Source organism: Pungitius pungitius, chromosome 7 (genome assembly GCF_949316345.1).
Source record: "Pungitius pungitius chromosome 7, fPunPun2.1, whole genome shotgun sequence".
NCBI classification, from domain to species: Eukaryota; Metazoa; Chordata; class Actinopteri; order Perciformes; family Gasterosteidae; genus Pungitius; species Pungitius pungitius.
Window position 1 is genome coordinate 21,354,340 of NC_084906.1, and position 24,614 is coordinate 21,378,953.

Consider the following 24,614-nt stretch of genomic DNA (forward strand, 5'->3'; position numbering starts at 1 on the left):
GGGGGGGGGGGGGGACACAAACTCCACTACGACTTACTGCCACTCATGCAAACGTGTTCCGGAGAGCACGACGTGACATTCACATCTAGTGGGGGGGGGGTTTTGGGGTGGGGGGGGGCTGTTAAAGCTCAGAGTGGTTTCCCTCAAACTACCGACATCTACAAAGTGTCTCTGAAAAGAAGCAGCAGTTGTTTTCCTACAGTGTCCAACCCCCCCCGCAGGACGCTTCCCTGTTTGATTGTGGGTCCCATCGGGCCGATGGGGAGACCCGTTTGACCACAGGAGACACTAGTGTGACCACACAGCGAGGGAGGGGGTAGGAGGTGGGGGGGTCGGGAGCTTAAGGCACTTCTCCCGATGGCGGCTCCTCAGCGTGTGATTCAACGTGGACCAAAGAAAACCTGAACGAGTGGGACCCACAAAGTAAAACATGCTCCTGAGCCCCCAGATCAGCGCTGCTTTTGCATAAGGCTGGAGCCCCCCCCCCTTTCTCTTCCGGATTCCCCCCCCCACATTACTCTCCAAATATTCAATCCAGAGTCAAAGAAAAATACACAGGCGATGAAAAAGAAAAGAAGGCATAAAATAAGAAGACACAGCAGATGAGGGTGTGAGGGGGGGGGAGAGGGAGGCGGGGGGGGGCACCACACAGCACCAGAAACATGAAGCTGTTAAAAGCAGAAGAGGAACCGACCTGCTGTACGTCACAATAGAAACGGGCCGGAATATAAAGTGCATACTTAACCCCCCCAAGTGCTCCTGTGTGTGTGTGTAGGTCTGTGTGTGTAGGTGTGTATGTGTGTGTGTGTGTAGTTGTGTGTGTGTGTGTGTGTGTGTGTGTGTGTGTCTCATCTAGAGCGGCCGGCGTAACCTCTCGCCAAGTAAAGTAAAAAAACAAAAAAAAGGGTTTAGCGTTTAAAATATCATGTGACACTGGAAATGACACCAATGGAACAGAAACCTTTACAGTTTGAAGATGTCGTCGAAACATTGTGGCAAATATGAGCAGAAAATTGTTAAAACACAACCCACACCCATCCTCCACCTGGGGGCCATTCGGAGTGAACGAATGAATAAAAACAGAATCTTTTCCTTTTCTCCCGTAACGACGACTCGTCTCGCTCACTCGGGACCGATCCGTCGCCACGGCGACCGCCGCAATGAGCGTCCCCCATTGGCTCGTCGTGGAGTCCTCAAGGTCCCGGAGCCGAGCCGCCGACACCACCTCCCCCTGTCGGGGGGAGGGGGGGGGGGGTATCCCACTGGCCTGGGGGAGCTAGGGGTCGACATCTTCAAGGTCGCTCTTTGAATCGCCGAGCATCATGGGAGACTCCGACCCCTGGGGGAGACACACGAGAACAATGAAACCCGGCGGGGGCCACGAGGCTCCTGCTGCACGCCAGCGGCTCGGCGGTAACCACCTGACGGAGGCTGCGCTCGGCGCCGTCGTTGGCCGGGCTGCCGTCGGAGCCGTTGCTGCTGCCGGACTGCTCCTTCTCGTTGAGCAGCGCCGTGGCGTAGGCCAGCGTATCCTGCAGGGACAACGACAGGGTGAACCAGGCCGCCATGACACGTGTGTGTGTGTGTGTGTGTGTGTGTGTGTGTGTGTGTGTGGCAGTACCTGTGCAGAGATGGTGCGCTGGAAGGTCTTGTTGGTGGACGTCTCATTGGAGACGTTGCTCTGTGGAGTCCAGTAATGTTCAGTCATCTGAGGGCAAAAAACCCAACAAGCACAATTATAAACTGTAATTAATCCCATTCAATGCGAAACATGTCCTTTAGAAGCTTGCCTTCTTCTGCAGCCACTGCACCGCCCAGCTCCAGTGACCAGAAAGGTCCTTGAAGTAATCTTTGGCTGGAGCACACCTGGTGGGGGGGGGAAAAACAGCCACACTTCAGTCCACCTGAGACACGACTCCTGCAGGTTCCTCCTGTGACCTTCTGAACTCACTTCTGGGCCAACGTGACCAGGAACTTGACACACTGGTAGCAGCGCCGGCTGTCCACGTTGTTGCTCTGGTGCATCAAAGCTGAGGAGAAAGAGCATCACGCTCAGGTGGAAGAAGGTTACACACACACACACACACACACACACACACACACACACACACACACACGTCCTACCTAGAAGGCCTTTCTCCGACTCAAAGGCATACTTGAGTCTCTGTGTCTGCAGAGGATCTTCCATCACCTGAAACAGAGAACCCACGTTAGAGCCCGTCGTCACGGCGACGGCGTCTCACCAGGTGAGCAGTGAACTCACCAGCAGCTCCTGCAGCATCTGGAAGACGTTCTTGAGTTCGTGGGGCGGAGCCGTCTCCAGCTGCGTCTGGAGGATTCAGAGCAGAGCTTTGAGGACGGCGTGAGGGAGACCTCCCGGCTTGTCCTCGTGGTCCTTACCTTCAGCAGCTGCAGCACACCGAGGGAGAAGGGCTCGTTACAGTATGAAGAGTAGGTCACCATCTCTATGAGGAGCGAGAGCGGCCCCGACAACTCCCGCATGGCAAACATCACCTGTGGAGGTCAATGAGACGCATGGGGGTCAGAGGTCAATGAGACGCATGGGGGTCAGAGGTCAATGAGACACATGAGTGTCAGAGGTCCTTTAGATGCACCTCCAGAAGGTAAGGCTGTCCCTCTGGAGTGAAGAGCGATGCCAGGATGTCGGCGTGCAGGGGGAGGAGCTCAGTGGAGGCCGGGACGCAGCTCACACGCAGTACGAACCCTCCTGGAGCTACAGGGGGGGGGGGTCAGAGTGTTAGTGGGAGGGAACCCCCTGCTGAGAGAGCTGTTGGGGGGGGGGGTGGGGGGGGGGGGCTCACCCTCGGTCCGTTGGGGGTTGAGGTCGCAGTGCAGCGTGATGAGGGCCAGAGCGCTGTGGAGGTGGAGGAACTCACGAGCCTGAGCCGGACTCCACCGCCGGTTCTGAGCGGGAAAATCAGAGTCCTCACTTCTAACGACTGATTTAAAGGTGAATGCGTTAACATAAGTTGTGGATTCATTTATTCATAGTTTATAGAACGAGGCCCAGAACCAGTACCTGGTTGTTCTGCCGGTTGGGTCCCAGCAGGAAGACGAGCATCCGGCGATACGCAGAGTGCTTCAGCAGCAGCTGACACGGGCCGCACCCCTGAGCACAGAAACACACACTCAGCCCGCCGCAGAAGGTGGGGCCCCCCCCCCCAAGGTTCCTCCCCCGGTTCCTCACCTGCTGGGCGAAGCTGCTGAAGAGGCCGAAGTACTGCGCGCAGTTCTTCACGTTCTCCGGGACGTCTTTGTCCAGCAGAGAGAGCAGCGTGTCCGTCAGGTCGTCCACCCCTGGGTCCCCGAAGTGGAGGGCGCTCTCCAGGGTCTTCTCCAGGATGGAGGCCACCACCACCCGCACCTCCCTCACGCTGCACTCCAGCAGGCACACCCTGGGGGGGGGGGTAAAGGTGGAGGATCAGCGCGGACGTCCCTACGGAGACGATCGCTTCATCCACTGTTTGTAATCTACTGAAGAGTCTGAGCCGTGGTTCTGACGGGATGTGACCTATCGCTAGAAGGACCGCGTTCACCCAAACAGCTGTGAGCCGCATGCTGGCCAACGAGTTAGCTCGTTAGCATGTTAGCTCGTTAGCACATTAGCTCGTTAGCACATTAGCTCGTTGTGGCTGCTAGTGTTGCCACCAGAGGCTCGATAGACTTTTCAATAAATCGTTTTCTGATCAAACGTAACTTCAACGTCAGATTTCCCTCCAAACAGACTCCTCTCTTGGGCACAAGTTGTGTCTCTGTTCTCTGGTTGTTCCTCTTGTGTCGCTCTTTTCAGGGTTTTCATGTAGCAGCAGTCACTTCTTGTTGTGAGCTGTACCCAGCATGCAGTTGTGCACATAAGACAAGCAGCTCCTCAATGAGGCGTAAAACCAAATTCTCAGGTTTTTACGGTTTTAACACCAAATGTACAGAGAGGTTACGGTGTACCACCCCGCCCTGGTTTGAATAATACAAACTGATGTCAGATCAGCGCTCACTGTTACGTCCACGTAGGATCACTGGACACATGTGACCCTTTGATTCCATGTTTTCCACTAGAAACAGAATTTAAAGTCAGACCTGGTGATCTCGCGGCCCTCCGGTCCCACCAGGTACTGGACCATCCACTGACACGCCTCGCGGCTCTTAGACAGCAGCACCTCCACCGTCGCCATCCACTCCTCCGTGTCCACCCTGCAGGCGGGGGGGGGGGGGGGGGGGGGCGTTGTTATGTCAGAACTACTACATTTTTATCAGATTAAGCAGAAACATGGCAGGCAGAAGTAATTATAGGGTTGATAAGAGATGTTGAATCCATTCATATTTCCTTATATGTAGACCTTGCATTCTATCTACTGGCCACCAGGGGGCGACTCCTCTGCTCCCATAGGAGTCTATGACAATATGACTGTTCTGTCCTGTCAAACAGCTGAACGCGAGGTTCCGTGACGTCACCATGACGACGTCCACTTCTTAGAGACGGTTACCTGGATTAGTGAAAGTCATTTACTGGCAGTAGAAGCTGAATCAAGTGTCAGTGTGCAAGTACCGGAGCTTCTTCTTGGTGTGAAGGTAGGTGTGAAACAGGAAGTGAACGGCCAGCTGAAGACTCTCTTTGGCCATCGGCTGGTAGTCGGGATGCTTCAGCTTCGTCTGGGAAACCAAACAAATCACCAAATATTAGAGGATACAACAGTTATTTTTTATCTGAACATGAAAACACTGGTTTTAGAATAATATGTGAGTGTAAAAAAGTACTATAGTGAAATATTTGTGACTAAAGATTAACTTTGTGTAGCTGCTTCGATTTAAATGAATGTAGGTCATATTTATATATTCACAGTATCTGTATCAAGTTTCCTGCTGCTGCAGCTTCACAATAAAAGGGTGACGCAATAGTGACTTTTATTATGAAGTAATGCACTGATGCATCGAGGAGAAGCACAAAGCGCTGAAGGAAACTTCAGAACAAGAAGAACAAGAAGAAGCCCTCACCGCGTTGACGGAGGCCAGAGATAGGGTGAAGTTGAAGTAGTCGCTGTTGTAGACGTCTCGGTTCTTCATGAACTTCAGGTTCTCGTCTCTCACCATCTGGTGGAAACACAAAGACGAGACGGTTCAGACGGAGCTGGATGCTCCTGGGGAGGGGGGAGGGGGAGGGGCTTATTGCCACAGAAGACAATTATTTCCTCCATCGGCCATGAAAGAAAAAACATTTGTGAAAGTCTCACGTCTTTGTCTGAGGTCATGACATCATCACGACATCACCACAAGGCCGTATGAACCCAAAATTAACTTTAGTTCTTCTTTGTTTAATTGATGCCACAGCTGGTCGGTTCATACAGTCCTCTCCCTCCTGGTAGCTGGTAGGGGGGGGTGGGGGGGGGGGGGGCATGTCCTCACCTGATAGATGCTTGCAGGCATCTTCTCCACAAACAGACCCTTCTTCTCCCCCTTGCGGACCAGGCGGGTGAGGAGGGTGAGGCGGTCATTGTTGGCCCGGGGGGGGCGGGGGGAGGACTGGGGGGACACGTCGGGGGAGGAGGGGGCAGACCTGTGAAAAGCAGAGATACGATGGGGTCAGCAGTGCTCACTGATGGGACACATGAGGAGAGCTGTCCATTCACAGAGCTTCACTCACAGGGTCAGGTCCTCGGCCTCCTGCCTCATGATGCTCACTCGGCTCTTCTTGGGCAGGACGGGAGAGTTCTGGTCGCTGATCTTCTGATAGAACAACATGTAGGCGTTCCAGTACCTCCTCCGCACGTCGGGGTACGGATTGGCTGCACAGAGACTTCATTTTAACGTGCTAATTGGAATATATCTGGACTAAAGGAGGACGTCGCCCCCTGCTGGTCACTACACAGGATGCAGCTTTAACTCATGAAGCTTTAGCTTCACTTTAAAGAAGGAGGTGTCTTCTGGTCTGACTTAATGAGAGAGGAGTATTCTTACGTCGGCATGAGATCTACTTACATTGGTCGTAAACTTTGGGCCGGTACTCTCCACCAAAGCATTCGTACTCCAAGGTTTCGTCGTTCATGTCGAACTCCTCCACCACGTTGTCGTTGAACTTGTACCAACGTCCCCGAGCGCTGCCTCTGAGACGAGGAGGGGAAAGACAGACTGAGGTCAGTCCACAGTGGAGCATCACATGACCAGTGTGTGGTGGACGAGGAGACACCAGACTGAAGGAGGCTCCTGTGGGTTCCTCCTGCCTTCCAGAGCCCAACATCTGGAGACGCTTACCAACACACATGGCGCTGCCTCCTGCACTACACACCGGTCATGTGATTGGAAAAGAAACATTTTTGTCCTCTGAGGCAGCAAAAAAACCCCAGAAGATCTTGAACTTCAGCCTCGATAACAAGCCATCTAATATTACTCTTTAAATGTTTTGTTGGTGTTGTAATTGTGTATTAAATGCATGAGTTTCATCAAACTCATTCATGCAGCAGCAACGACTCCCACAAGGAAAACCTGACAAAACATCTGGAGGAAAATGGCAAAAAAAGAAAGTCACAGCAGAGCTTGTTTTTGTTGGTGCTTCAGGCTCTAGGAGGTCTCCTACCGTCTGTCCTTAATGAAGGAGTAGTAGTGACCGGCGTGCGCCTGCCCGCTGTGGACCACGACCCCCACCAGCTCGTAGTTCTCCGAGATGGTGACCTTCTTCCTGGGCGAGCCCCCCGAGGGGCCCTCGCCCCGCCCCTCGCCGGCCTCTCCGCTGCAGTCCTGACGGGCCATCCCCGAGACGGTGTAGGGCTCCATGTTCAGCACCCAGGGGAACTGAGCGCGACAACACAGAGCGCACACAGAGGTCAGAGGTCGCGCAGCCTCCGGGAGACTGCGGGTCGGCGAGAAGGAGTCCGTACCCGGATCTGCTCGTCGTATTTGATGGAGCGTCCGCTCTCCCAGTCGAAGCCGAAGCGCATGAGGTGGATGCAGAGGACGCTGGGCAGGGACTTGATGCAGGTCCTCTTCACGGTGGTCCTCTGCGCGGGTCAAAGGGCGCGTGAGTAGGCGTGAGGTCATGGGGGGAGATGGGGGGGGGAGCAGAGGCGGTACGCACCTTCTCCTTGCACTTCTCGCAGTAGTAGGCGTTGCTGCCCTCCAGCACCTCGCCCCTCACAAACTGGTCCAGCGAGATCTCAAGGCTTTGGCAGGACGTCACGCCGAGGTTCAACGCCATGAAGGTTTCTTCTCGCTCGTACCTGCGTGCAACAGAAGAACATGAAACGGTCAGACACCCCCCCCCATGTGATGAGCATCAGAAAGGGACACGTGGTCACATGATCCCACTCACCGGTGAGGACAGTCTTTACAGATCTTCTGGTCGGAGAAGATTCCCTGAAACGTGTTTTTGAAGATCTGTTCCCGACCCATTTTCTGCTGGAGAGAGAAAGAGAGAAAGACGTCTCGTCAATCAAAGTCACCACGACCAATCAGGACTCTGGCAAACAGGCATCTGTTTGTGTGTGTGTGTGTGTGTGTGTGTGTGTGTGTGTGTGTGTGTGTGTGTGGGGGGGGGGGGGTACCTTGAGATGCTCGTCCAGCTGGTCCACCAGGCTGGTGAAGAACTCGTAAGCATCCTGCTGCTCTCTCACGTATAACTCCTTGTTCCACATCTTGAAGATCTGCAGCACATGCGGATGAATCGTTCTAGTTTAATCTATTCACGAGAACTTCCAGGGTTACAAACAGAAAAACTCTTCCCCATGAAGTCATTTCTCCTTCAAAAGTCAACGCATTACTCTGTGAGAACATAAAATACTCATAATATTACATGTGCAATTATGTACATTGACATGTATTTATTTATTTATTGATAACACTTGAGGTTGAGCGGCGTCACCTTCCAGAAGTTCTCAGGGATGTAGTACTGCAGCTTGCTCTCCATCAGGTGGCCGAACAGAGACTGGACCTGGTAGAAGACGCTCTCCTCCGGCTGATCCGTGTCCTCCTCGATGGACAGGAAGGCCTTCAACAGAAGAGAAAACAGATCTACTAGCTGACGTGGATGCAGAAGGGTAGCAGGTCAGAAGCTAGCGGGTCAGAAGGTAGCAGGTCAGAAGGTAGCAGGTCAGAAGGTAGCAGCTCAGAAGCTAGCAGGTCAGAAGCTAGCGGGTCAGAAGGTAGCAGGTCAGAAGCTAGCAGGTCAGAAGGTAGCGTACCTCTGGAAGGCCGGGCTGCATGTAGAGCTGCTGAAACACAGCGTTCATGTAGCACGTGGCTCCGCCGTTCTTCAACCCCACAAAGCCTGAGACGGACCGGCTCTCCACGGGGGGGAGGTACTGAGAAACACACACACACACACACACACACACACACACACACAGTTTGACTCGCATCCTATTCCTCGTCAGAGCTGCACACGTCACAGATGGCGAGCTCCAGCGGAGGCTTACGTCGAACTCCTTGCAGAGGGACGGGTCCGACTGGTGGTGCATGGACATGAGCTCTCTGGTGATGAGGCGCAGGTTGGACAGCGAGCTGTCGGCCAGCATCACCAGCACCTCGTAGGCCGCCAGCCTGCTGCTGGCCGTGCTGCACCTGAACGCACCACGACACAACGTTAATGAGGAAGACGGCGGTGCGCAGCAGGGAGAATCAATCGCAGCGGGGGTGGTGGGGGACTGACGTGTCGTACTTCGGGTGGAAGTCGTGGCTGGGGGGGGCCGGCGAGGGCGTCGGGTTGGAACTGTTGATGATGATGCGCGAGGCTCGAAACAGGAAGTCGTCCAACAACTGCTGGATGAGAGATGCTCCTGCAGAGAGGTTCACGAGAAGTTCAGAATGCAGGCTGCACTTTGTCTTGTTTTGCTCTCTTGGTGCAGCTTTTGAAAATGTGTTTTTTTATTGTAAAGCACTTATTGGGTTTTGAAGATTATTGTTTGTACATTTGGTTTCTGGTAATCTGAGAGCTACGGGGAGAACTTGAGAATACGAGTTGCTTTGATGTAGCTCTCACCGAGGTGCTCCTTGTCGCTGCCGCAGAGGGACAGCAGCGTCTTGATGAGCCGCAGGTGTCCCGCCAGCAGGATGTTGTCCGCCTCGCTGGTCTCCATCTCAGAGCTCCAGCTGGGCTCGAAGTTGTCGAGCCAGGAGATCTCGTCCTCCAACATGGTGGCAGCGCTCACCTTCAACACCTCCATCTCCGAGGCTGTGAGAGGAAGAGAACGTCAGCATCGCGTCATCTGGGACGTCATCTCTGTGTCGCCGAGGGGGAAACTCACTCGTCAGGTCGTCCAGAAGCTGGCATCTCAGGTCAAAGTACTCGGTGCATTGGGACAACAACCTGAGAGGAAAAGTCTCAGAATCACAAAACATCTGCATGTGCTTGTGTGTGTGCGTGCTTGTGCGTGTGTGTACCTCTGGTTGACCCCCCTCATGATGGAAGTAGGGCTCCACAGCGGCAGCTGGGCGGTGAGGACCACTGAGATGAGGAACAAGTTGGGCTTCTGGACTTCGTTGAAGGCCGATGTGTCCGTCTGGCTCAGCGTGTAGAGCTGGTCACACGCCACGCGGCGGATCTGCAGAGGACGCAAACAGACCAAAATGAATTCTCCTCCTAAAAACCAACAGTTTGTGAACTGAGCTTCAGGCTGCTGTTCAAACACAAACAGCTCAATAAATACGGAGTTTCTTTGTGAAAAAAGTTCAATTGATTCATCACGTTCCATAGAGGTCATGTATTAAATGTGAGGGGGGGGGTGTGTACCTCTCCGCTGGGAGATCCCAGCAGGACATCGATGATGAAATCGTTGACGGAGGGAAGGTTGTAAAAAGAACCTGGAGAGAGAAACAGAGCGACGATTTAGTGGCATGAACATCGGCATGATTACAGTATCTGATACTACAGTCCCCTAGTCTCCTCCACTAGTCTCCTCCCCTTGTCTCCTTCCCTACAGTCCCCTTGTCTCCTTCCCTACAGTCCCCTAGTCTCCTTCCCTACAGTCCCCTAGTCTCCTTCCCTACAGTCCCCTAGTCTCCTTCCCTACAGTCCCCTAGTCTCCTTCCCTACAGTCCCCTAGTCTCCTTCCCTACAGTCCCCTAGTCTCCTTCCCTACAGTCCCCTAGTCTCCTTCCCTACAGTCCCCTAGTCTCCTTCCCTACAGTCCCCTAGTCTCCTTCCCTACAGTCCCCTAGTCTCCTTCCCTACAGTCCCCTAGTCTCCTTCCCTACAGTCCCCTAGTCTCCTTCCCTACAGTCCCCTAGTCTCCTTCCCTACGGTCCCCTAGTCTCCTCCCCTGTGTGACTGTGCCCACAGGCCAGATGTGCAGTGATGCTCTTACACAGCTGCTGACAGCGTAGCTGCAGACATGTGACCAGCAGTGACAGAGCTTCCCGGGCGATGATGGTGTCTTTGATGGAAACGCACTGCTGTCTCACACATATCCCAGCATGCAACGCTGTTGGCGTGTTCTCCCCCTCACTGCTGGAGCTGCAGTTACTCCCTACAACAAAAAAATAAAAAAACACAAGGTCATTAAATGTATGAACCAACATGTCAAATAAGAACGGCACAAACAGCCAGGCGGCTTTACAACATTTAAGGAATCCACATTTAAATACGACGACTTGTCGCTTTCAGTTCAAGGTAAATGACACACTTCATAACATCGGACTTTATTCTCACACCAGGACGGGAAAAAGGAAAAATGGGTTTTCCAGGAAGCCCGACTGTGTTTCTTCAGAATAAAATAAAAAAACAAAAACATTTTCTGTTCCAGAGCAACTTAAACAAAACTTCTCAAGTTGAAGTACTTATAAAAACAAGGGCCCACTGGGTGAAGCCCGCCACAATAAGAGCGCATCCCGGGTCACCTGTGCTGCTGACTCTGGTGCGGACCCCCTGCGGCAGGAGGGTGCTGTGGGTCTCTCTGATTGGCTGAGGGCTGCCGACCAGGTCCAACCGGCCGGCTGCAGCAGCCCAGGTGAGACGCATGAAGCAGGCCACGGTGGAGGTGAAGTCGCCCACCTCCATGGTCTGGAGAACACGACGTTTGCACATCAAACAATAGGTTTTCATCATGGAAACAGGCTTTTTGTAGTTTTTGTTTTTTTTACCTGAATGGCGACGCGAGCTGCCGGGACGATCTCCTCCACCCTGATGGAGGAGCGCTCGGACAGAGACATCTGGCGGTAGGACGACTTCTCCGGAGTCCCGCACAGAGACAGCTGTCGCCCCGCCCGCCCGGCGTTACGGAACGGACGGGAGGACAGCGACTCGCCGTCCCTGATGACATCATCGTCCAGCACCGAAGGCATGCTCTGGCCAACCAGAAGAAACCTGCAGACAGCAGGGGGAGTGAGCAAGATGTCTCCCCTCGTCTCCCCCCGTCTCCCCCCCTCCTCCCTTACCTGGCCAGCTGAAGGCAGATGGAGTAGACTCCTTGTCTGGTCTCGTAGTCGACCTCTGATGGGATGGAGTCTCTCTGCATCACATTCACCACCAGACTGCAGAGGAAACACAAAGACACCATTCTCACATGAAAGCTTCTCAGCTCCGTCACGTTGTTCACAGCAGCACGTTTAATGGGATTCACGTTGCTGCAACATCGAAACATCAATTGTTCTTCTAAAGACTAAGTGGGAATATGACGCTGAGGAGGAGCAGCGTTACCTGAGGCCTCCGGCTTTGAGGAAGTTCTCACAGAACGACTTGCTGCTGGTTTTCGCCATCTCATCGTCCGACGTGGGCATGAGCTTCGAGCTCAGCACCTGAAGAAGAGAGAAGGAGGAGGAGGAGGAGGAGGAGGAGGGAAGCGGATGTCAAGGTGTGGTGAAACTTCTCCATCACTGTCTGAGTTCATCTTCCAGCAGAGATCGTAGAGCTAAAGATTATTTTAACATGTTTTATTCCGGAAAGAAGAGGTGCAGAGTTCAAAGAGTGTGGAGCAGAACGCTGTGTGTGTGTGTGTGTGTGTGTGTGTGTGTGTACCTCCAGGTTGTACAGCACTCTGAAGGTGGACATGCCCGGGGCCGAGGACCTGAAGAGGGACTCCAGGATGGATGCAGCACTGGGCTGGTGCTGCTGCTTGGAGGACATGGACGGGGAACGAGAGCCTGTGGCCTGGAACAGTGTCTTCTGCAGAGAACCGGGGGGGGGTTAGAAGGAGAGAACGTACCGACAGAACTCAGAGGCAGGAGAACCGAGCAGAGATGAACCTGGTGGCTCCAGACGCTGGATTCTTTGGGAACAAAGTTGTCGAGCGCGTCCTGCACTTCAGGATCTGTTGGGATCAGCAGCAGCAGCTTCCTCACGCGGAGGGTGATCCTGATGAGAACAAACCCAAGGAGCCCAATGAGGAGGTGCCTCGCTTCTGTTCCCCCCCACTCCGGTTATAAACAAAATACTCAAAACAGTCTCTTTGGTGAAGAAAAATAGCAAATGAAAAAGAGAGACCTCCGTTGGGGGGGGGCTCACCTGGTCTCATCGAGGTTCGCCAGCTGGTAAAGCATCTCAAACACGTTGCACACCAAAGCCATCACCACTCCGGGCAGAGACTTCTCCTGCAGACAGAAGGACGGTGAGTTTGAGTGGGTTGGAGCGCCTGGCGGGTGGAGGTGATGGTGTTCTCGGGTACCTGCTCCAGGGCGTAGGCCGAGTTGAAGACGGCGGAGCTGGAGCTGCTGGAGGCCGACGCCGAGGACTCAGAGCTTCCGGAGGGGGTGCCGGTGCCCGAGCTCTTCACCGTCAGGGTCTGCTCGTCACTGAAGCCCAGCTGGGAGAGCAGCTTCTGGTCCCGGTTCATGGTCAACTGGAAGGGGGGGGGGGGGGGGGGGGGGGACAGTGAGGGGGACATACTGGGAGCATCGTTGAGGAGGCGGAGCCTAAAGAAAGCAGCTGAAGGGAAACACTTCACTGACCACGCTGTCATTGGCAAAGATCTGGACGTTGTCCACAGGACAGCTCAGATGCTCCGATATCTTCCACCGGATACTTCCTATGGTCTCATTGCTGTGGGTCTGCAGGACACACACACACACACACACGTCATGTCCTCTGCAGGTGGGCCCCCCAGGTGACGGGGTTAGTCCCACGTACCTCTAAGGTGAAGGTGTCTTTGGTTGACTCGTAGGTGATGTGCAGGGTGACGGGGTGTCCGTTGAACGAGGCCCCGTGAGGTAGAATAGTGCGAGGAGCCGAGTACAGGTCCTACGAAGACATTCATTAAATACACAACCCACCAGCTTCCTTCTGACACACTTCAGTCTACACACATTTAATGTCAATGATGGAGAGACTTCAGCCCCATGAATCACTTCCTATAAGATGTTAAAAAGAAGATACGTTTATAGTCAAATCTTTTGATCAACATCATAACTTTGAATTGTGGTTTCATGATGTGGAATCAATGAAACCTGCAGGTCTTCTGCAACTTGAATCAAATCATTGAACGTAACTTTTTTATTTCTCAGTCTATCAAATGTTTCTAACTGTACTTAAGAGTTTTTTCACTTTGTCTTTTGATTTGTTGCAACATAAAAAAGCTTTGCTTAAGGGTTAAGTGTTAATTATTCGTATTACTGGAGTGTGCACGGAAATAAAGAAATAAATAAGTGTACAGCCCTCCACCGAATGAGGTTAAAGGTGAAGAAGGCGAGGCCTACCTCGATAGTGAGGACGTAGCGCTCAGCCAGCAGCAGCAGTCTCTCAATGATCACCAGCTTGGTGGATCTACACACACACACACACACACACACACACACACACACACACACACACACACACACACACACACACACACACACACACACACACACACACACACACACACACACACACACACACACACACACACACACACACACACACACACACACACACACACACACACACACACACACACACAGGCTTCAGCTCCATGGAGCTTTGTCTTCACTCTGCAGCAACGTGCTGTAGGAGGTTTAGTAGCTCTGCTCTTACCCAAACCCCCCTCTGTACCTGGATGGAGACTGTACAGACGTGGCCACCGTCGGCATGGCGGTGGCAGTCAGCATCTTGGTTGCCCGGGTAACGGCGTGCGTCAGAGTAGGCCCGCCGAGGGCTGAGCTGGCTGCCTGGGGAGGGGGGGGGGGGGCGTAGTGGGTGAGACTGGGGGGGGGGGGGGGGGGGTGAAGGACAAAGGAAACTCACTCACCTCGAGTCGCTTGTAACAATCAGCGATGAACTTCTTGTGCAAAGAAACCGAGTCCTGAGAGGAAGTGAGACGACGTCAGTGAGCAGCATCGCAGCCTTTAGACAGTAACTGACCCCCCCCCCCAGAGGAGTCTCTGGTGATCAAACTACCCCCCCTCCCCATCGCCAAAGTGTCAAAGGTTTGTCTGACCTTCTTCATCTTGGGGTTGAGGTTGGTGTAGCTGTATGTGATGATGAGCTGGATCGCCTCGTTGGCGATCTCTTCGTCGGGGGTTTCCATGGCGATGCGCCAGATAAAATCCATCCCCGCCAGGTCGAGGCGCTCCACGCACTGAAAGCACAACGCGCGTCAACCAAAGCACAGAGCGCTCACCTGTGCATGACTTCAAGGGGGGGGGGCTGACCAGCTGAGTTCCCTGGCGTTTGAGGCGATGGTCGCACAGATTAACGTTCTCGAAGAAGGTCTTGAACAGATTGAAGCCTGGGGGGTCACATAAAGAAGAGGGGGGGGGGGGGGTCAGATAGGGGCGCGGGTGCAGTGGAGGTGACGGAGCTCCTCCACCAGGCTCTCACCGTTCATGGTGATCTCGTAGGGCTCCAGCTTCAGGATCTTCTCCTTGAAGAGCTGCTGCTGGACGTCGCTCTCCAGGTCGTGTTGTCCTTTGGTGAACCACTCGAAACACATCTGCACACGTTGCACACGTTTACACAGCTGAACGTGGTCCTTCTTGCTTTTACACTGATGACCTCACAGCTTAAAGGGACAGTACGCTAAATGAAGCCAGTCGTCCTGGTTTGATGGAACAACGGTTTGCTTTCTGCTGAACTGAAGGCAACAAAACGCCCTGAGAGCCATTTGTAACTAAAGGCAACCTGGTTTGAAATGAAAAAACTAAACTTGTTCATAAGATATTTAACCACAGCTGATACAGAGTGAAAAGTTCCTTTTAATGGAAAATTCACAAGAAGCCACTAAATAATAATAAGAATGCACGTTAAAAGCTTCCATTTGTTAACTCCACGGTGCGTTTATGTAGTTCGTCTGAAACAAGGAGAGCTGCAGACTGCTGCTTCTTGTTGTTGTTGTTGTTGTTGTGTTGTTGTCGTCGTACCTCGCGGTCGAGCTCGCAGACGTCCGGCCCTGAGACCAGGCACTCCCACAGCTCCTTGGCCCGGTTCCACACCAGGTAGAGGCTGGCCTCCTGCAGGAAGAAGGCCAGGAAGCGCAGGTGGCTGTCCAGGTACTACAGGGGAGGAGACCCAGAGAACATGCTTCCATGAGCCTGAGGCGACGCTTAAAGTGGGTTTGTGCGAGTAGCAGGTTCTACTACAGTAGAAGTTTGATTGATCCGAGTTTAACTGAACGATGTCTTTAGAACGACACAAACTGATGGAATCACAGCTTCTGTGGAGTCGGGTGGGATTCTACAGAGAGACTCTCACTCCTCTAAACACCGAGAGGGCGGGGACAGACCTCCTGGTAGGTGTAGCGCCCGTCCACCAGGGTGGAGCCGGAGAGCCCGTTGTTCCCCGCCGCGGTCACAGCCAGCCGATGGCAGCACACCAGGGAGCCCGTGATCAGCTTCACGATCTCAAAGTTCTTCTTCAGGTCCTGGATGATGCTCTGAGGCGGGTAAAAGAAACAAAAAAAGGGGTTACCGTGGTAACCCCCGGTTTGCGTCGATAGCGTTAGCTCGTCTGCTAGCTGGCCAGTGGGTGGGTCACCTTGTCTTGCTTCTGATAGGTCTGCTTGATGAAGGAACGGGTGATCTCATGCAGCTGACGGAGAGCAGGAACCACCCAGACCGCCTGAGGACTGCTCTGCTGAGAGGCCTGCACACGCACACACACACACACACACACACACACACACACACACACACACACACACACACACACACACATTAATGGTGTAGTCATGTTAACATAAGAAGGGAAAACCGGAGGCTGGGACATCATCATCGGTCGAGGGTTCAGATGTTTAACGTGTGTTTGTATGGGCTTCTTCTCCTTTCTTATCCTGTTAAAACTAAAGTCTAGATCAATTACTTTGTGAATCCCAGCCTCTGATTGGACGAGTAAATGTGCTCCCACTTCCACCACAGCTAAGAATCACACATCGGACGCAGCCATCACCCCCCATTCAGCAAGCAGAGGATTGACACACAGCTCCCGTTACAACCAGGTGAGAAATCAAGTGGTGACCAATGAAAAAGCCCCTTTGTGGTGGAGCCCTGCTCCTGATTGGTTGGTACAAACGGATCATTGGAGGGAAGCTTGTTCTTACTTTGGCCACAGAGTTTGCCTTCTTCTTGCCCCAAGTGGCAGTAAGAAACGAGCTCTGAGAGTCGTCCTCCTGAGAGTGAGTCTAGAAACATACATGTTCGTTTGCTGCCTTCCTCCATCAAACAGTACAAACACATTCAAGTCATCACTACGTGCATGAAAGACTGAATCAATAAACATGAAAGAGCCGAGGAGTCGTTGTGAGTCTTCATGCAGGAGCATCAGCGCAAGAGGAGCTTTGAGATGAAGGCAGGACGACTCAGAGAGACGTGGACAAAGTTAACGAGGACACGAGGACAACTTCAGCAGAGGGATGCAGGAGCTCCAGGAAGAGCCTCCAGAGACTGAATTATCTAAAAATAAGGACTCATTGTGTCATGGGATACCAACTCATTATGTTGGGACACAGTTTATTATGTAACTGACTATCTAGAAATATGAAGTAATTAGAATGACTTAATGGATCTTTTAATAGTAGAAATAGTTTAACTCCAAACGGACCGAGCTGCACAAGGAGGAACAAATGAATCAAAGCCGTTTGCTGATCCTGGACCAGAGCAGCACGCCTCACCTTCTTGATGTCCTCGATGCATTTGATGATGTAGCCGCGCTTCACCGCCTCCTTGACGGCGTACGCGTCGCTCAGGATGCCCAGGTGCTCCTCCAGCGCCTGCTGGACCAGGCTGGTGGGCAGACTGGGGAGGTGGGCCAGATCCCACAGCACCTCCAGCACCTGGAGGGACCCCAGAGACGCTTCAGACCACAGCGACAGACGCTTGACTTACTCCTCAGACGCCTCCCAACCAGACAGAATGAGACAGAAGGACGTCTCTCTGAGGACGCTTGTGTCTCCTCGCAGTGGTTGTGTCTTATATATCATTGTGGCACAGTGACCCCCCCCCTCAGACCTTTCCCGTGGTGGCTTCAGAGCGAGCCTCCCTGCCGATCCTCCCGATGAGGCTGAGCAGCTTCTGCCTCACGCGGTCGCTCTCCACCTCCCAGCTCTGCAGCACACGGGGACAAGAGGACGCCGTTTACTCGTCACGTCACTTCACGCTTCAGCGAATGTCACGAGGCGACCGACCTTCTGGATGAGGACGAAGAGGTGGGTGAGCTGATCGGAGCTGAACTTGACGGCGGCAGCAGCGATGATGGTGTGGATGTTTTCTATCACAGTCGATGACTGACCCGCCTGCAGAGAGCCGGTGGGACACTCGTGGTTTCAGACGTTTGTCCAGCGGAGATGAAGGAAAAGGAGCTGCAGCTGCTCACCTGAATCTTCCAGATCTTGGAGAGCTCGTCCAGCGACAGTTTGCTGCCCAGCAGCTCGATGATTCCTTTGATCCGCTCGCAGTACTGAGCCTGGTCGATGTTACCTGGAACATCAAGACATTCAAAGACCCCCCCGAGTACCAAGACCTCCTTTACACCTGTAGAGGCAGGAAGTGACGCTGCTCACCCTCCAGTGCGATTGACAGGACCGAGTTCTCCACCAGCCAGTCCAGCAGCTTATCCGTGTCGATGGCGTTCTTCACCGTCTTTGACACCGTGCTCTCCTCGATCAGCTTCGTCACCTGAGAGGAGATGCAGACCCTCATTAGAGCTCCCGGGACCAGAAGAGAGGACCAGACTCCAAAGCTGGGACCCCCGCGAGAGCCGACCTCTTTGAGGGAGTTCATCTTGGTGGAGAAGTGGGGCGTCTTGAGCATCCTCAGCAGAGTGTCCAGCCTCAGGTCGTCCACCACGGTGACCAGCTCCCTCTGGAAGCGCATGCACAGCAGCTTGATGGCCGACAGCAGGTCCGGGATGCTCACCAGGCGCTGAGGAGCAGCGCGTAAACACAGTTAAACATCTGTTCACAGCTCCTGCTCTGTGGACCTTTAACACCAGTGAAGGTCACCAGTGAAGGTCACCAGTGAAGGTCACCAGTGAAGGTCACCAGATGGACGACTGCAGTGTAAAACGCTACCTTGTCTTTAAGGTCCTTTTCCTCCAGGTTCTGCACGTATGTGATCATCTTATGGATGACTGGGTCGAGCATCGGCTGCAGAAACAAGTCACACGTCGTTACTAAAGAAATGCTTAGACAGAAAAGATGGCTTATATTTTACATAAAGAGAATTTTTCAACTAGATATTTTATGACATATTTTCAAAACATTTTACGACCCAAATTTTTTTCCAAAACTTTTTTATCCAATATATTTTTAGGAACGTTTTTTCAACCTAATATATTTGGACTTTCAACTTGTTCTGTATATTATTTACATAACATTTGTCAAACCAACATTTATTTATTTTTTCAAAACATTTGTTGACCCAAAATATTTTTGACTTTTTATTAAAGAATTGAACTTTTGACTTTTTCCATGACATCGAAAAAAGCTGGAAACAGAAAATCGTTCTAAAAGGGGTCAGATGAACCGAAGATGTGGATCACTACGTGTGAGCCTGTTTAGAGAGAACTGCAGGTCACCTGGACAAGGCTGGAGTTTAGATATTCAGCACCGACTCCGAGAGGCTGAACCAGAGCCGACACGCACTGTGGAGACAAAAGACAACAACAAACCACTCGTCTCAAATTGAGGAGTTTAGGTCAGAGGTCACACTGCGTTCCAACTGACACCTCCGGTTCTTTAAAGTCACTTATATGGTCACTTCCTGTCCACTGGTTGCACAAAAACAAGTTTTGAGCGTCAGCCGAATCGAAGACTCAAAACATCCGTCTGAACCAATGGGTGACATCCGACTGACTCCGCCCACTTTCTTACATGCAGTGTGCTTCCCACTGGTGCATGTGACTGGTTACAGATGTGCGGCCCAGCTGTCAACTGTCATTAGGTCCTAAATCACAGCAGCTTAATGAATGGTTCCCGTTTCTGTTTCTGGCTCAATCCCCCCCCCCCCCCCGACTCCTTGGAGTCCACAGAGCTCATCGCATCGTTTCCTCCTTCCACAGCCTCTCTGCCTCCTGCGCCAGTAGTATGCATGTATATATGTATGTATATGTGTGTGTGTGTGTGTGTGTGTGTGTGTGCGTGTGCGTGGGAATCAATGCTGTGCAGAACCGTGGTTCCGGCCCGGTTCCCAGGAGGACGCATCAGTACAAAGGTGCCTCAGAACAGGCAACACAACCGAGCATTTAAAGCTCGCAGAAGGACGATGAAAAGTGTGTGTGTGTGTTTGTGGGGGGGGGGGGGGGGGGGGTCAGGCTTCTCTGCAGGTGCCGTCTCACTCAAAGGAGGAAGGAAAGGTTCTCTTACAGCGATCTCGATTTCGTCCGCGTTGAGCTTCTCCTGGATGGCCGTGAATCCTCCCAGCTCCCCGAACTAGGACAAGAAAAAAAGGAAAAATAAGGAGACACGTAAAGCCAAAATAAAACAACTGTGGCTTTAGTGCAGAAAAACACGTGGCTGGTTACTCACTCGGTTCACAAGATCCACCAGCCAGCCATGAGGCTCCTGCAGGAGAGAAGCAGGTTTCAGTGGATTCATGGACACACACACACACACACAGGGACACAGGCACACACACAGAGACACACACACACAGGGACACACACACACACAGGGACACACACACACTTACTTTCTGATAGGCGTTGCTCGGGGAGACGGCGAACATGTTGGACTCCTCTCCAAACACCTCGGCCCAGTTCCTCTGACAGGCCTTCATGCGGTTCTTGAAGTGGTACTCGTTATCCGGGTTGAAGGCCTGAAGGACACAAAAACGACGAGGAGCGTAAAGTCTGCGGTGGTTCCTGCGTCCAGAGACCCAGACAGAGACAGACAGACAGGTCTCACCATAGTCAGGACTCCCATCAGGTTCACGGGCACCGGGTCCTGCTTCACTCGCTCTGCCACCAGCTCCACCAGCAGCATCAGCATGTTGTAGATGCCCTCGTGGATCTCGGTGCCCCACTTGTGCACGGCGCTGCTGGTCAGCAGCTGGGGGAGGAGAGCGGGGACAGTGAGGATAAACGCTGGGTGGAGTGCTGGGAGCAGAGTCCCCGAGCGCCTGGCGGCTCACCTTCTTGAAGGCCTCCGGCATGCAGCGGTCCGTGAAGCGCTTGCAGTTCTCGTCGGCGTCAGCGAGACCTGACGGAGAAGTTGGATTCAGGGAGGAATGGAACCGCTGTGACTGACTGAGGAGATACGGATGTGACCCCCCCCCCCCCCCCCCCCTCCCACTCTCCCTCTCTCTTACCGTGCCGGGCCAGGCTGGTGGACGCGATGAGACACTTCCCCAGGGACTCCTCCCTCTTGTAGGGAATGGACCAGTGGTCGGTGAAGACCCGGCTCTCCAGCTCGTACAGGTTGGTGGTGGGGAACTCCATGCTTTCCCCCGAGCAGTTCCCGTTCTCATCGTTGCTCCGCTGGAGGAAGGAGGAAGGACACGAGACACAGTTACCGCCTTTGACTTAGGACGCCGTCCTCAGGGAGAGGAGGTCCGAAGCGGGGGGGACAGGGATCGTCCTTCAGCTTCTCGTCCCCGTTTCCGCCCCAGACAAACCCTCACAGGTACGTCTCTTCATCCCTTAAGGCTGGATTGGGTATCGACCCGTTCATCAGATGACCTTCAGAGGGACAGCGGTGCCGCTCGCTACCCGATACGCGGCCAGCGAGGAGCGCTCGATGGAGGAAACCTAATCAATGCTCAAGTGAGCAGAACGTCAGTTGTTTGGTCAGATTTCTGTCTGAGGAAGTAGATGAAGGTTCTGGATGCATCACAGCCACGCGGGCTCAACGCCACACAGCTGTGTCCAGATGTTTCATTTCCCCACACAGGTATCAGCCAACCGGCTGGTTCCGCAATTGGATCATAAGGGAAACTAAAACGAAGTCTGTGTGTCTGTTTTTTAACAAGCTTCATCCTACGAGGAGAGAAGAGTCCACACAACGCTTGTGGAGTTATTTACATTATGAAGTTTGAATATTCATAATTAAACCGCAGAACTCGCTCTTCTGAAATAGAAACACTCATATTGATCAGCTAATGATCTATGATCGCTGTGTGAAGCATTATAGACCTTATAGCAGTCTAGACCTGCTGCCTGGTATCCTAAACTATGACTGAGCTCTAACGACATTAAATGTGGGCGCAAATATTAAAGACCTCTTCTAAATTATTCTTATGCATCGGGGACAATGCGTTCACACTGAAACATCAAAGCGCTCGACCGGAACAGAAACAAGTTCCACCTAACGCCAGCGCTCACAAATCCCTGATATTTAATATTAAAAACGTCTCCTCAGATTTAATGACATCTGCAACATCCCGGACGGCGCCATGAACATCAGCTGCAAAGCCCCCGGTGCACCTTCAGTTCTCTAAAAGGCAGCACACGTGAGGAGCTAACTTAATCTGTTACTATGCGCCCTGCAACCCCCCCAGGACCCCCCCCCCCCCAGCAGAATAACTGCAATGTGTTTGTGCACTAGGGAGAGTGCAGGGCTATATTTAGAAGCATAACATGGGACCTCTGGAGCACAAACACAGTGGACTAGGAACAGGGGGTTTATTTATCTTACTTATCTCACCAATCACAAATCCTCTAAATGTTCTATTGACATGGACGATGGCGAAACACAATAACAACAATGGTTCAAAGGAGGTGGACAGAGAGGTTCAAACTACAGTGTTTGACATGTGGACACAGATGGAAAACCAATTCAGAAGCTCTTTGAAAGAGATAATGAACTCAGAGATTGAGTCCCTCTGCAAAACCAGGGAGACGGAGACGTCACCGCGTTGGTTCATAAGCAACGAAGGACACAGAGCAACCAGGTCATAGACCTCGAGAGAAAGACCTGCTCTCCTTTGGGTCTTCAGGAGGAAGGTTAGTGAGCAACAGGCTGCAGACGTCCTCAGTCACAGCTGATGATGTCACATGTTGTGTGGACAGGTGTTCATGATGCAGGTAACCGTTATGACACCTGCAGGTGGATCTCTGACAGAAACCAAAAACCTGCCTCAAAGCGTCAAGTGCACACGCACACACACAATCTCTCTCACAATCACTCACGTCTCTTGGAAAGTAATCACTTGGTGACACAAGCATAACTGACATTTGGCGGATAATGTGAACAGAAGAATGAGACGGAGTGACACGGGTTCGATCCCCGCTGTCAGCAGACCCCGACCGGCTACCGTCGGCTAAAGTCGGCTAACCCTTTGCAAAGCAGCGCCAAAGCAGACTGGACATGTCCAGCTCGGTGTCCCGCATGGGACCGATCTCCCAGCAGCAGAGTCCTGCCGGTGGAAATATGTGATTTAAATCCCGCAGAGTGACTCCCCGGTGCCGCTGCAGCCGGTCCAGTTACTGGCGCGTTCAGATCTCAACGAGCGTTAGCTTTGCTAGCCTGCTGCTAGCCTGCTACTAGCTAGCTGCGTTAGCTCGTGAGAGTGGAATAGCCGTTGGGGCTGGCCGTATCGTTTGGGTAAGTCAGCTACGAGTCATGCTAGCAGACAATTCCCCGGTCCGTTTGGAGCCGGTGACAACGTCCTTTCCTGGAGTACCGGGGACTCTTTCGGCAGCTGCTCTGACAGCTCGCGTAGGGCTGGCTGCCTGTAGCCTGGACGCGGCTGACCGGAGCTAACAGCTAGTTAAACGGGCGAGCCCCTATGCTTTCCCGGTCACTCGCAATTAGCCTCCCTCGTTTCCCCTTCAGTCGCTAGCTGTCGCTCACCTCGCTGTCCACCACATCGTGGTACGCGGGCGGGGGATCGAACCCTCCCGTCCCGGTCCGCCCGGTCGTCTCCACGTCCCCGGTGGATCCCACGCCGGGGGCAGGCCCGCTCTCCATCGGCTCGTATCCGTACCCCAGCCCGGGGCTTTCGTTCGTCAGCAGCGCCACCGCCTCGTTGATGTCGTTCTTCGCCAGCCGCAGCGCTTTGCGTATCACGTCGGGGTCCGGGAAGCCCATGCAGAGGAGCGTGGTGATGTGCTGCTCCTCTTCGGTCTCCATGTTTTTAGGAGGGGGGTGTTGGGGTGGGGGGGCTGGTGTCTCCGTCTCGCAGACTAGTAGTAACGGGGTGGTCGGCACAGCCCTGTAGCTGTGCACGCCGCCATGTTTACAGTCCAATGCCGCTAGCCTGTCACGATTCTAGCTTCCCGCACAACAGCGCCGACACAGGTGTTACGCCGGCTTCCGCCTGCCAAGAACTGCATGCTACTCGCGGGAGCGCGCACAGTGGAAGGAGACGTTGTAATGATTTCTAAGGTGTTTCTATATTATTACTGTTTTGTTTGGACAGATGGACATTGTTGCCGGAAAATGAAAAAAATAATAGTCCAGCAATACCTTTAATTTAGCGTCTCAGAATTTAATAATAACATGTTAATATTTGTCTTATTGTTTTGTCTGAGGCAGACATTTTAATGATTTAAAACATATTATCAATAAAATTAAATATACAAATAGTATTAACTCATAATGATAGGAATGATAATTGTCAAAATGATTACCTCTTCTAGGGGTTAATATTTTTTTTTTTTAACTAGTGATAACTGTAATGTTATTCTGGAGAACAATGTAGGATCCACTTGCGGATTAAAACTGATGTTGGAGAGAAACCTACTCGTCTTGGTATCCTAAGAACATAGACGATGAATTAGCTTTGCATATTCTTTATTGAGGCTAATTGGATAACAAGCCAAAATATTCCTCTAATAAATCCTCAGTGCTTATTATTGGTGCTATTACTACTGTTATTGTAAATGTACTGTTCCATGGAATGACTATAATGTTACTGAATTATGTTGCACATTGTGTTCACATAATAAATTTGAGTTATCACTTCCCACACTTTCCCCCTTTTCCTTTTTCCTATGTAGCCGCGTTCCTTTGGTGACGCACAATATTGAGCCACAATTGAGCTGCAGACACAGTGATTTAATTTCCTTAACACGAATGACAGAAGATCTTTAGATCGTTTGGTGTTTATTTCGCACAGCAAAAGCGTTAAATAAATACACAAAAAACACATTCCATCACACAGTGGAAAAACTGGCCTGCTGCAATCATGACGTCAATATAGACGAGTAAATAAATCCAACACACCTCTCAATATGTGCCACATGTTTTCATGGACAAATCAAAAACTAAATAATCAGCATTTCCAAAACTCAGACTAACCAATATACACACTTTGGGCTCTTACACCCCATG

The 24,614-nt window shown here is 52.3% G+C and overlaps 1 protein-coding gene across 7 annotated transcripts; it reads right to left on the reverse strand.

Annotated features, from left to right (window-relative positions):
* Positions 1–11: 11 nt before the first annotated feature.
* On the reverse strand, positions 12–23,612 carry usp24 (ubiquitin specific peptidase 24). 7 transcript variants are annotated; one of them, XM_037469217.2, is made up of 67 exons: positions 23,133–23,612; positions 20,650–20,818; positions 20,473–20,540; positions 20,247–20,390; positions 20,032–20,157; positions 19,869–19,904; positions 19,707–19,772; positions 18,920–18,985; positions 18,414–18,488; positions 18,106–18,264; positions 17,904–18,018; positions 17,717–17,820; positions 17,529–17,636; positions 17,353–17,448; positions 17,016–17,177; positions 16,446–16,526; positions 15,884–15,991; positions 15,633–15,782; positions 15,271–15,402; positions 14,732–14,843; positions 14,563–14,639; positions 14,349–14,489; positions 14,160–14,213; positions 13,964–14,079; positions 13,630–13,696; positions 13,064–13,174; positions 12,886–12,984; positions 12,603–12,776; positions 12,443–12,528; positions 12,184–12,292; positions 11,957–12,103; positions 11,639–11,736; positions 11,377–11,472; positions 11,083–11,305; positions 10,840–11,002; positions 10,308–10,469; positions 9,734–9,804; positions 9,385–9,545; positions 9,249–9,310; positions 8,984–9,175; positions 8,663–8,780; positions 8,421–8,565; positions 8,187–8,306; positions 7,868–7,993; positions 7,551–7,649; positions 7,319–7,401; positions 7,085–7,226; positions 6,888–7,007; positions 6,587–6,801; positions 5,992–6,116; positions 5,657–5,798; positions 5,419–5,569; positions 5,011–5,106; positions 4,565–4,668; positions 4,096–4,209; positions 3,209–3,416; positions 3,041–3,130; positions 2,823–2,925; positions 2,616–2,734; positions 2,401–2,514; positions 2,264–2,329; positions 2,125–2,191; positions 1,952–2,030; positions 1,791–1,866; positions 1,622–1,708; positions 1,422–1,532; positions 12–1,339 (listed from the first exon to the last, which is right to left on the reverse strand). In XM_037469217.2, exons 1-67 carry the CDS (start codon positions 23,409–23,411, stop codon positions 1,277–1,279), a joined length of 7,848 nt encoding a protein of 2,615 aa, XP_037325114.1. In that variant the 5' UTR covers positions 23,412–23,612; the 3' UTR covers positions 12–1,276. The 7 variants fall into 7 exon arrangements, with proteins under 7 accessions (XP_037325114.1, XP_037325113.1, XP_037325112.1 ...); XM_037469216.2 differs by having other exon boundaries at positions 7,319–7,404; positions 8,654–8,780; XM_037469215.2 differs by having other exon boundaries at positions 13,946–14,079.
* Positions 23,613–24,614: the final 1,002 nt, after the last annotated feature.

What these genes read in the sequence shown, in the direction of transcription:
- usp24 (XM_037469212.2), bottom strand. Translation starts at nt 23,411, where the DNA reads ATGGAGACCGAAGAGGAGCAGCACATCACCACGCTCCTCTGCATGGGC. An exon ending in CTCAAAGCCGGAGGCCTCAG is followed by an intron (nt 11,473 to 11,638) that starts GTAACGCTGCTC and finishes TTTCCTCTGCAG; the next exon opens with TCTGGTGGTGAATGTGATGC. An exon ending in CACCAGAGTCAGCAGCACAG is followed by an intron (nt 10,470 to 10,839) that starts GTGACCCGGGAT and finishes TTTTTGTTGTAG; the next exon opens with GGAGTAACTGCAGCTCCAGC.